The 12927-nt window shown below is 39.0% G+C and overlaps 1 protein-coding gene across 1 annotated transcript in view; it reads right to left on the bottom strand.

Annotated features, from left to right (window-relative positions):
* The window catches only part of AP3B1 (adaptor related protein complex 3 subunit beta 1), a 271189-nt gene that overhangs the window by 107547 nt on the left and 150715 nt on the right, over window positions 1-12927 (bottom strand). Inside the window, exons 16-18 of the mRNA XM_045021277.1 lie at window positions 4172-4358; window positions 3046-3176; window positions 639-744 (exon numbers count right to left, since the gene is read on the bottom strand). Of these exons, the coding sequence (XP_044877212.1) occupies window positions 639-744; window positions 3046-3176; window positions 4172-4358 (424 nt within the window). The remainder of the gene's footprint in view (window positions 1-638; window positions 745-3045; window positions 3177-4171; window positions 4359-12927) is intronic.

Genomic DNA, 12927 nt, shown 5'->3' with positions numbered 1-12927 from the left:
AGTGAGACTGACCAAGTATTATTTTATCAACTACAATTGGTTAACAACAAATAATAATTAATAATAGTTAATAATTACATCACACTGTTTTAATATCATGTGCTACAAAGAGCGGTAGGATACACATTAAAGAGCCACTTGTGGAGCCTCAAGCGTCAGTCTGAGTATCGCTGCACTATAGCGTAGCTGGGTATTAACAACATGCCATTGCATGTGGCCAAAACAGATACCTCAGTAAAAGTCAACACCTGGGATCCAATCCTGAGAGATGATAAATATCTGCAACTCCCTCCTACTATGTCTATAGGCATTTTTATTCCTAAACAGTATGCACATTTGACTTCAGCGAGTTGCAGAACCTCTCAAGATCAGTCAAGTTTGATAAGAGTAAAGCCTTCCCATGTATTTTAACTAAGAAGCAAAGTAAAGTTTATTAAACTCATGTAATTTACATACTTACAGATGACATAGCCATACAATTAGTACTTATCACACAGCTGCCATGAAGTTAAGTGTAAGCATTATTCCCCCATTTATACATAACACTGATGTTTTTTTAACTGCTTCAGCTGTAATAGCACCATGTTTTGATGGTATGATACATCAAAGAGACTCGTAATTAGTAGCCACATACATACCGGTGTCAGTAGTACTGGCTGATTCCTCCTCCTCTGCATCAGAGTAAAACTTCTCAGTAGGTTTCTCTTTCTTTGCCTTGCCTAATGCTACAGACCATTCTTTTCCCTGTAAGTGAATCAGAAATGTTTCTACATATGTAAACTTAAACTGAAAGTATTTAGTAAAATAATTTACTTCTCTATTCAGTTATGTAGGAAAAGACAATGTGGCAAAGAAAGCCAATGGGATCAGACTGCCTCCAAAAAGGAATATTATATGTAAGAAAAGGGAAATTATTATAGATTGTATTATGATAAAACCAGGAGTACTAGATCACTGGGTCCAGCTGAGCTCAGCTTTCCAGAAGCCTTAAGGGAATAAAGAATGAGAAAGGTGGCTGTATACCACCTTCAAGGCCCCAAATTTTAAGTATAATCTTAGGACTGCTCTATCTTGTTCTAGGCTGCAACATCCCCCTCAACAGGCAATTTTTACTCACCAGAACACACATGTTCTGGCCATATCCTTTTCTCCTCATCCAAATCCCGTATACCATGGGAGAGAGAGGGGAATAGAGCAGTGCAGGACCTGTGGAGGATTGCTGTAGCCTGGGAAAAATGCTCTGATAGCCAGCTAAGCTAGTAGAGTGGTGCAAGTCAGTTACACAGTGCTGGCAGTGATTTGGAAATCACATTAAAATTTAGAGAACAGGAAGCTATGGTAATAGGGTTGGATGCTATTGCATTGTATGAACACAGGGACCACAGAGACTTGGTTAAAGCTCAGTACAAACATAGGCACTTCTGGTAATGTTTTTTTCCTCAAAGACTAATCTACGTTTGAATTCTCTACCTCCCGATTCATATTCAAGGGGGAAAAATACAAACATTTACTTGGATTCCAGTGGTACCTTGAGATATTTAATCACTCAGGTTCTCTCTCATACGTAGTATTAAAGAGACTGCAAAACTGGGGTCAGTAAAGAATTTTCCCAAGGACATACTTGGCAATACCCTTGGAGGAGGACTGTCATGTGTCAAGATCCCTCAGCGGTACTCTATTAAACACAAGTGGATATATCTCACATGATCAATTTCCTGTGACTGCAGCAGGCAAACACCTTACTATCGTCAATATCAGGTATAAAGATGTCTTCACACCTTCTTTCAGGCCCTCCTCTACCCCTGGAATGCCCTTCCTGAACTGATTAGCTTGCCCTCAGACCCCCCCCTCATTCAAGTCCCTCCCTTAAGACCCATTTTTGTTGCAATTTCAGCTGGAATAGTAGCAAACACATCATCTATTTACTAAAGAAGAGATCTCAACTCTTTACAACATGCTATGCCCTAGCCCTTGTAACTTATCTTATTGGCTGCCTCATTCTCCCTGGCAGTCTTACTGCCTGCTAAGTACATCATATTTAATTTAGCCTGGCAGTTGCTCAGGACAGAGATCACACTCCTTTACAGAAGCTTTTCTGTTTTGGGGGCTGTCTAGCTCACCTCTGATGTCATAATAGTAATTTACACACACAATTTTCAAAAGTCCTCCTGAATGATTCAGGAGGACAAGTCCCACTGACTGAATGAGACTTGTGCTCTCAGTTAGATGATTTTGAAAATAAAATCCCACCCATCATATATTCATGTGGAGCCTAGAGGCTCCATTCAGGATCAGGGCCCCATCATGCTACATGACATACAAACACATGGAAAGACTGCACCCTGTTCTGAGTTCACAATTTAAGCATGAAATTAGTATGAAGGTGGAAGACTGATTCTTAATTCAAAAACTGAGTATCCCACCAGAAGATGAAGAAAAGTTATACATTGTGCATTTTAGGTTTTCTGAATAGATTTTGCATACCACTGTTTCTTTCCCCAACGCCATTATACTATGAAAGATATGCAAAGGACACATTCATGGTTTATCTTGTCCATTGTTTGCTCTTGTTTATAATGATATTTTTTTATATTCTTCTGTTTAGGCTTAGATTGGATTAAAGGTTACATTAAATGGAAAGAAGTTTCTTTTACTGCAACTTATGCACCATCAACTGCAATCAAAATGTTGCTGCAGAACTTACAAAAACTCAAACCAAGGTGAAGAAAACTCACGGAAGTGAGGAAGATGGAAAAAAGGAACATTTTCCATGGAGGAAACACACACTGCATCACAGTGGGGGAACATCTAATTTTTTCCCCCATGAAAAGGAATATTACATGTAGAATAAATATTTAAAACCTGGAAATCTCCAGTTTCAGATGTTGGCTACATAAGATGAGTGGATTCAATTTACAGTTTACACAAACCAAAAGAATAATTTAAAACCATTCTGAAGGAAAGAAAATCTTTTATATAACAAGACTATTTTATCTTAAATGTCTACAAATACGTTAAACAAAGTTACTCTTAATGTCAGCGTACCAACTCAATTACTTCAACATTTCGCACTGATGGGTCAGGCGCCACCTCTGGCCAATTAGATAACTCCAGGTACCCAGTGGCTTTGGTGTTCAGAGTATGAGATAAGGTGCCAAGCTGGAAACGATCCCTATCTATTAAAAAAAAAAAGGGGGGGGGAGGGGGAAAATATACACACAACATGAGCTCTATATCACAAAGAGCAATCTTAATCATGGCTAAAGGTAATTGGCATATTACCTCAAATGTCATGGAATAAATATAAACTAGGAAGCTCTTCATAGGTCAAAAAACTGATTTCAGTCCATAGATTACAATAATCTCCCCCATAATGGTCAATAAAAAAGCTAATCAGTCAGTGTGTTTAGAGGTGTTGCTCTGAAATGTAGCTTCTCTAAAAATTACTTTACTGTGAATATTAAGAATGACAGCACAGCTAAACAATCCATATACATGTCTTGGCACAAACACATCCAGAATTTTAATAGTGGTTTTTTTTTCCAAAATGAAGTTGCTTTTAAAGCTTTAAACCCAGAATTAAATAACTATATACAAATTAAAATGGCAAAGAAGCAGCACAATAAGATTATATTTTTAATTGGGAAGATAACGTTTTAATAGGAGAGAATACTATATAGTAGTTTTGATTTTTTAAAATACCTAGGGAAAACAAGTATCAGGGAAATAGCCACATCTGAACAATAATCTGAATAGATTACATTTTTATTAAATTTCATATGACTAATGTATTAACAATAGTTACACTAATATCCCTCTATTAATGTGGACAATCTTGCTGAGCGGCAAAGACATCTGTCTAAATAAAAGAGAAGTTTACTCTTACTTGAGATATATACTTTCTATTATTCAAACCAAATTTAAAACCAACATTAACAGAAATCAATATGCATGTTCAGGATTATCAGGTAAATATATGTAGGCAACATACAAACCAAGATGTTGTTATGACTTTAAACCTTGCTTGTTGAAAAGCAAGTGATTAAGCAAAGTGCATACTGTTCTCATTTGTATTTGCTAAGTGACACAATTTTAGGCATATTAGAAATAGAATATGCTGCCACATTGCTTTAGGCTATAAACATTCTGCAGATGATTTTGGCAGTCATACCTTTAAAAGGAGACTCAAGCAATGGGGCAGGTTTCTGTGCCAGAAATATTTTTTTGGCATATTTGCTTAAAGCTCCACTCTTCTCATTCGGAACAATAAGCTGCCTAATAAATCTTGTACGGTCTCTGATGTCGTAGCTTTGATCATACTTGCCGAGATTTAATATGTACTGGGTAAGCAATTTTGTCTGTGGAAAAAAACAGGACAAGAAGAGAATACAAGTTATTTATGATTATTGATAACTCTGGATAAACATATTTAAAGAGGTAATAAAAATGAATGGTTATGTCAAACAAATGTTGTTCCATAGGGAATATGCATTTCTAATGCTGCAAATGGAATTTTGAAGCCAAACCACATGTCCTCTTCTGTACTGGGGAGGTGAATGCTGAGTACTGAGAAGCAGCCATGTGCTAGATTATTAAACTGCTGAAGTGGAAAGAAAGGCATCATTAAAAAAATAATCATATATGGCAAACCCGCTGAAGGGTCTACGTGAGGATAATGAATGTGGAAATACAACTAAAAACATGGCACTCAAAACTTAATCGGAAAAATATGCAGGACATCAAAACATCAGAGGGTATTAGGGGGCTGGCAAACTGCTTCTGCTGAGGTGTGTTTTATGAAGAGATACTGTCCCTGGCATAAGCAGTGTCTGCACTCTGACTGCACTCAGTTACTTTACCCTGAATTATGACCCATTAAAGCAGACACATGAATCACTGAACTGGATTACTGCAAATTATTTGCAGTGCATTTAGCTGTTACTTTTTCATAAAAGCAAGCTGCTGATGCCCTCTAAAAACCAGGATAAAAGACTTCTTCCATTTTTTTCTTGCAGCTTAAAGCCTTCAGTAATACTGGACATTTATTTATTTATGTAAGGGAGCAACTTATATTATCACAGCTTTTTACAGCATAATATGATTTCCTAATTCAATGTCTGAGAATATTAACAGGAATTGAGTAATTTTAATAATTCAGTTTAATTTTAATAAAACAAGGAAACACAGGAAACATATGAACATTCTGCTGCAAAAAACTTAGATTTGCAGAACACAGTGTAAAGAGAATAATACTGTACACAGAGCTGCAAACCACTTCTATAAATACATTTCCAAACCATTAAAAGAAAAATTGCTAAAAATAATTTGATCTGACAAATAAATAAATCAAAATTGTGCACCAATCAAAATTGATGAATAATGAAGGGATTTAAAGAAAAAATCCTAAATTTGTCAAAGGGAATTTTGTATATTGAAAAATAAAAGCTCCTTGCATATTTTATTTTTTGCCATGCATTTAGCTTTATTTTTGTGCTGTATTAAAACAATAACTCGAGTTTTAAAGCGTGGGATCGAAATTGATGCCAATGTGTGTCTAAAAATGTCAAAGTAAAGTAAAATTTACTAGAAACATTCACTTTAACAATTTCCACTGTTATAGTGAAAATAGGGTTATATGACTTTCCATAGATGCAGATATTTTTTTCTGAATGATTTTGATTAATTGGTCTAAAAGTGAAAGAGTAATAAAATCACAGAGAACTTTATTTTTCCTCTAGAACATTGTGGGGTATGTAAATATATTAGAAGATGCGCTATCATGTCAACAAAAGATTTGAAAAAATTACAATTTCTAATGATGAAAGGTATACTTCTCAGTGTTTTCTCTTTTCAGTGGGCTCTTCCTCCTTTCCCCTCTCCACTTTTATCAGGCACCTAATGGAGATTCTATCAAAAGGCTTATCCTTTCATGGTACCGTATGAACTCTAGAAAAGGGACAGTGCTCTTTATTTTATAAAATGTGCATGTTATAAAATAAATGTTTTTATTATGATCTACAAAAAGTAATATAATTGTAACCTTATATCAGACAGAAAACAATCATCTGGACTCATGCAGTGTTTATGCTGTACAGTCCAAATTAAATGCACTCTCTTGGAAAGGGGGTTCTCGGTGCCAAGGGTTAAACTAAATCAGGTTATCCCTTCTGCAACATTTGCTATCAGGGCTCCCTGGCTGTAAATTAAAACTAACCCCCTCTCAACCTGCCAAAAACTCCAACAGAACAGAGTGGAGAAGATTACAGCCTTTAATTGTAAATTGCCACTGGGGCACATAGGTCCTTGCTGGCATGGAGACCTTGATTTATACCTCCCTGCACCAGCATTGGTGAACAAATTTGGTCCTCTAAGGTTTAGTTTTGCTTACAAGCAGAATCTTTCCATAAAAAAAAAAAGATTACAAAATCCCCAAATCTACAATTAACTTATGTCCTGCAGTCATCATATAGACACAGCAAATTTGGATTCCTATAGCCCCACGGAAGAATGCTTTATGTCTTCAAGTTTCCTTCAAGAGCAGTAACTTGCTCAGAGTATCATATGCAGCATTCAATATGGAAATTTGCATGGAAAGACTAATTTTTCTTGTCCTGTGACAAGGCAACCAAACTTTCTAGAATATATGTGGAGGTAAATAATAAAAATAATGGCTTCTGGATTAACAAAAACAAAAAAATTACAACTAATGTATACATATCAGTTTTTGACAACAACTTTCCCAACAAAGGGAATAGTTATATGAGAAATTAAAAGGATTTGAGTTATTCTGGAGTGTGGCAGAGCTCTGACCTTGCCCCCATGGGTCCTGCGCTTCTAGGCGGTTTATGCTAGCCTCAGTGGCTGACTGTGACCCTCCACATAGCCTCTCTCTCTAGGGCCAGGGTTACAGTCTACTGAGCCCTTTTCATCATAGGCCAGCAAAGAGGTTGGTGAGAGAACTCCCACAGTCTCTGTTGTCCCTGGGGGCTTATTTCAGAACAGTTTAGCCTCCTGTCCTGACAGGGACCTCACTTCCCCTCCCAGGAGATGTTCCTGTAGTGGTGGGTTGGGGGGAACCCGGGCCGCCCTCTACTCCGGGTTCTGGCCCAGGGACCCTAATGGTGGTAGCTGTTGGCAGCCAACCTTTCACTGCCAGAGTTGCTACGTTTCCCTGGGCCACTTCCCCACAGCTCTTCTGCTTCTCCCTTCTTCACCCTTACCTTAGAGCTCCCTTACCGATGGTTTGAGGGTGTCTTCATTAACCAGCCCTTCAGCCACACTTCCTCTCCCCTGGCTCTCTTCTGCCTGACTGGAGTGAGCCCTTTTTATAGTATCAGCGGGGCCTTAATTAGAGTCAGGTGGTCACATTAGCTTAATGGCCTCACCTGACTCTTTGCAGGTTAATTAGAGTCAGGAGTTCTCATTAGCCTGGAGCAGCCCCTGCTCTGGTCAGTCAGGAAACAGAAAACTGTTAATCCAGTGGCCAGTATATCTGCCTTCTGCAATTCTGCTGTACCCAACTGGCCTGGGTCTATCACAGGAGGAATAGGATAAAGAGGTCCAGCAAATTTAATTTGTATTATGAGAAGATAAAATATCAGATTTTTTCCAATAGCATATCACAGCAGTACAGTTAAAAAGAAATATACCCCCTCCCAAGTTTGGGTGAGGATATTTGTTTCATAGATTTCATAGAGTTTAAGGCCAGAAGGGACAATTAGATCATCTAGTCCAGGGCTGACCAAACTGTGGCTTGTGAGCTGTATTCGGCTCTTTTACAGTTTAAGTGAGTCTCATGGAGCTCGCCCCACCATTCTCCACCCACCAGACTTGGTTGGGGGAGAGCTCAGGACCACTGCCTTGCAGCAGGGTGGTGGAGTAGGGGCTTCTGCCCAGCAGGGAGGGGGGTCTCAGAGCTTCTGCCCCGTGGGGCACACCTGCCAGGGGCTAGCGGCTTCAGCATAAGAGGGCTGAAGCCCTGAGCCCCAGCAGGTGCCTCCCGCAGGGCAGAAGCCCCGAGCCCCAGCAACCATGCCCCAGCTCTTGAACTTCTGAAGATTGTCATGTGGCTTGGAGGATCAATAAGTTTGGCCACCCCGATCTAGTCTGACGACCTGTATGTCACAGGCCATCACATTTTACCCAAATACCCATATACTGAGCTCAATTACTTTAGTTAGTCTAAAGCATTTCAGTCCTCAATTATGTGCCACTGGCAGAGAAGAGACCAAGATTTGACTAATGCCTGAGGCCTTGCAATGGCAGTGAACTGATTAGGTGTAATACAGCTGGATCATCCCAGCAGATGATCTTTACTCCACGCGTCTGAGGAAGGCAAAAATATCTGCTAATCTGACTTTAGGGAAAGTTCCTTCCTAACCCCAAATCAGGTGACCAGTTTGACTCCAAGCATGTAAGCAAGACACACAAGCCAGGCATCTAAAAAAAGAGGATTCTCTGTACCACATTGGAGCACTGGTTTCACCCTGCCTGTTATCCCTTCTCCAGAGGAAAGCAAAAAACAGTGTGTATGGTCAATTGTGCAGTCAGGAGGAATCCTTCCTGATCCCTGCAAGTGACCAGCTGAAGCCCTGAAGCATGAGATTAGTCATCTCAATGGAGAACTGCAAGTGTTACAAGCATGTTAAGGGCAATGCAGACAATCTTGTTCTCCCAATGGCTCAGGAAGGAAGAAGATCCAGGGAGATTCCTAAAAAATTTTGGGAAAGAGGAAATTTCATGCATATTAATTGGACATGTCCATTATATCAAGAATGTTGGGGTGCCATTCATAACAAAATGTAACATTGTTGGGTATACCAAATGGTTGCTTTTAGGGGAAGCCACACAAGAAAATACAGAAACAATCTCTGATACATTAGTAGCCACTAAATGACGGATAGATTCTCAGTTGAAAAAGAAATCATATCCTTCAAGTCTAGTGATATATTTGTGCATTGGAAGCTGCTTTCTTCATGACACATACTGGAACAGCTGAGGGAGTCTGCTGCGATGCTGAGTTTTATATATATTGGGAACGCTCAAAGAGAAATTTTCTGCCATTTCAGGCTAATCTCTTGGTCAGTTCCTTCTATGAGGGTTGAAGGTTAACGGAATAGACTATGAGCAGATTCTGTAAGTCTGAAGCAAGAAATGAGGAAGTGTTTGTTGCTGTTTGACCATTTGTTTTGCACCAACATCTGCTTTACATTGGTTCTACATCTGAAGAGATTAATTGTTCCAGTTGACAGCAGATATGGCGTTCCCTTTTGAGAAGGTTGATTCCACAAACATTTCCTGAAATTCTCTGAAATTGAGAAGTATCTAAGTCCAGTTTTGAGAAGACAGGCAAGGAAGGAGCTACTGTGCAGTTGAGAGCATTAATTTGAAATAAGTAATAAAGCAAAGCAGCTGAATGACTTTCCTGCTGGAAGGATGGGGCTGAGAGGGCATCTGTTTCAGAGAAAACTTTATGTGGAGGATTCTTTTGAGACGAGTACATATGATTTTTCCTGACTACCAAAGTGAACTCTTAAAATATCTAGGATCCAGAGCACTCTTAAGAATCAGTGATAAATCCCAGTGATGAAAGAAGGGAGCACGTTTAGTGGACAACAACCTGGGCTTTTAGAAGAGACTCAGTTTTTACCACTGTTGGGATTTATCGCAGATTCTCAAGAGCACTCTAAAACCATCTTGGGATTCTCTCTATTTTGAGAAAGCATGAAACTCTTCCTAGTGAAGGATGGCTGTTACTACAAACAGTCTGAGATAATTCATGGGGCCATGGCAAGGCAAAGAAGGGCAGTACTGAAAAAAACTTTTAAAAAAACCCTGGAATCTTAAGTATTTCTCAACAAAAAATGGGTAGACTTTCTAAGGGCTTCAGAATACTACAAAGAGAATCACAAGGACATTTTAACATTGAGTGGGTGGAGAAATGACTCACATGCAGACACGAGAAGAACATTGGCAGGACAATAGGCTCCTTAAGATGGAACTTTTAATGCCACCTTGGAAAAAACTTCAGATAAGTTCATAGCACCAATTTATATTTGTAAAATCTGGTATAAAAGTGTTTTGATCACTAAAGCATAAAGCTTATTTGCTTTGAACTGAAACCACTGCAATCAGGAAAATTATCTTCCATATAAGAATCCTGAACTCTCACATAATGAATGGCACAAAAGAGGCTTACATTAGTTTTGTCAGTACCTCATTAGTATCCCATTACACTGAGGGCTTTTTAATGAATTGTCAAAACATGTTAAAAGCCCCCCATTATCCTGATTCCCCCCCGCCCACCTCACCAACAAAACAAAACTACACACTGATCTGGCTTCAACTAATTCATAACAGGCTAAAATAGTGGTCTTATCACCCAGAGATGTAGTGAGTCTAAGTTAGACATAGGCAGGTGAAGAAGATTGTCAAGCATTCTTTTATGCAGGATAATAAAAGAAGCCCACATAGGACTGTTTGCCTGGCTTCTCATAGGCCAGAAGGCCTTTAGCTACCTGTTTGGAGATAGAGCTCTCTTATGTTATTAGCCATAATGCCAGTGCAAGGGCTCCACATGGAGCTATGTGACCAACTTCTGAAGCTATTCAGCCAATGAAATTTGCTTTGGTTATCTGCAACAAAAATGAGAACTTTTCATTTGGAACTATTAATCAAACCTCAGTCTCTCCAGGAGTTTTGTTATGAGCAGCACTGGTCGAAAGACATACATAAGCATCCTTCCCCAGTGGACACAGAAAGTGTCCTTTGTTAGAGGTCCCTCCTCTAGATTCTGTGAGCAGAATACTAGTAGCTTTTTGTTTGGGTGAATTGAGAGGCAATCCAACTCCTATGTCACAACTGTATACAAATCTGATCAGTCAGCCTCTGATACAGAGACAATTTATGAGGATCTATCAGAGACTGACTCTGTTTGCAATTGTGCTCTTCCCCTACTTGATAGCTCCGGACACATGCAGGATTATCCAAAAGAGGAAGCAAAATCTGGTGTCTCCCCACCAGTTAATGTAAAAAAAAGATGGTGCGATAGCCCAATTGAAACAGAATAGTCTTTAGTGTATTCAAGACTGTCCTTATTTAAAATTACAATGCCTCTCTATAAGAGTAAAAACATTTCAGATTCTTGAACCTATTACTATAACCACCATACCTAAGGTAAAAAATTAGCATGTAACTTTTATTCACTGTTTTTAAAACTAATGAAAATAAATATTGTTGAAAAATGCAATGTAGACAGAAATTTTGTTAAAGCCAGAGTATATTATTATGGTACAGTAAACAAAGGGTCATTTTATTTTCAGAAAATCTGGTCAAGTATTTATGTTGTTATGCTATGAGAACTGCAAAAGGTCTGACTTCAAAATATAGTAGGATTTTCCAAAGAACAAAATCTGAAGATCTCATAAGCTATTTTGGGGGGGGGGGGGAAGATATTACCAAAACTATATATCTTCCACTTTTTAAAATAAGTTTGGGCTCTTAAACTTTTCCCTACCAGGACCACCTTGGGACTCCTAAGTATGATGCTTGCAGAACTTTTATGTTTACAGCACTGCCATGGATAAAAAAGTCTTCTCATTTTGTAAGCCCATAACCTTTTACTTGAAGACTTTAATTAGTTTCTTTCTTAAGGATAGATGGTGGATCTCCAAATGGATCAATGCTCCTTCCTCTCAATGGCCATATGCATGCAGCAGAATCCTTTGATAACTACTGTGACAACTCTTTTTGAAACATGTTGATAGTTGGCAAACAATCGGATGCACGTTCTACTTTGAGTCCACTAGAGAAAAAACTCAGATTGGAAGTGGCGGAGCCCCAGAAAAGGGGAGTAAGGGAATAGGATCAAGACCGCCCTGCTGTTTGGCTCTCTGCAATCCAATTAACTTCCTGTTGAGTGAAAAGCTGGAGAGCAAGAGGCACGCAGGTCCAGCAGGACAGGGAGATAGAGAAAAACTTCAGGCAACTGGCTATAGAAAATTGGGCAACTTTCATGACAAATACCGTGTTAGTCTGGATCTGTAAAAGCAGCAAAGAATCCTGTGGCACCTTATAGACTAACAGATGTTTTGAAGCATGAGCTTTCGCGGGTGAATACCCACTTCGTCATGACAAACACGCTCCATTTTGTAGCTTTGTGAAAAAATGCTATATTCCATGGCCATAAAATGACAATTCACAGGGCCTTCATCTAGATGAATGGGGCAGTTCATACCTCTCTGTTATTTTTTCAGCCTATCTGCAGATTCAGGCAGGCATAAGTGTATCCATTTACATTTAGTTCAAGTTTTCCCAATTATCTCTATGATCTAAGGGCTAGATAAACTTTTTTTTTTTTTAATATGAAATGACATGGTAAGAAAAGGGAAGTGGTTATTGTGACAGTTTTGAGGTAACTGCATCTCTGACCCTTCTGTGGTCTACTAAAGGGATGTCCCCTGAGGTGCCATGCCTCCAGTCATCACCTCTCTATAGGCAGAGCCCTGAGACTCTCTGCCTCTACTGGAGCTTAGGCTCATAGTCCCCCTGCAATTCACTGTGTTATCCCAGCAGGTCTGACCTGAGAAAAAGGTAAGAGGGAGTTTAGGACATCTGGTGGGAGGCAAAATATGGTCACAAAAGCATGTGAAAATTAGCAACGCATTTTGCTTTGGAGTTTTACATTCAAAAAGCATTAACCCAAACAACTGAAAATCAAGGAGGGTTTGTCAAATTCCCTACAAATGGAATTGCTAAATTTCACTCAACCCTAGCGCTAAGGCAACAAGTACACGGACCTCCTGTTCTGTGTGCTACTAGTTTTGGGTCCAGTCAGTGATGCGGTAGTAAATTTCCACATGTAAAGCTTCTTTGTTTTAGATCTATATGTAAGAAATTAGTGCTAATCCATGCAGAATGCACAAAATA

This window comes from Mauremys mutica, chromosome 6 (assembly GCF_020497125.1).
Source record: "Mauremys mutica isolate MM-2020 ecotype Southern chromosome 6, ASM2049712v1, whole genome shotgun sequence".
Lineage (NCBI taxonomy): Eukaryota > Metazoa > Chordata > Testudines > Geoemydidae > Mauremys > Mauremys mutica.
This window is presented reverse-complemented; position numbering and strand designations above follow the sequence as displayed.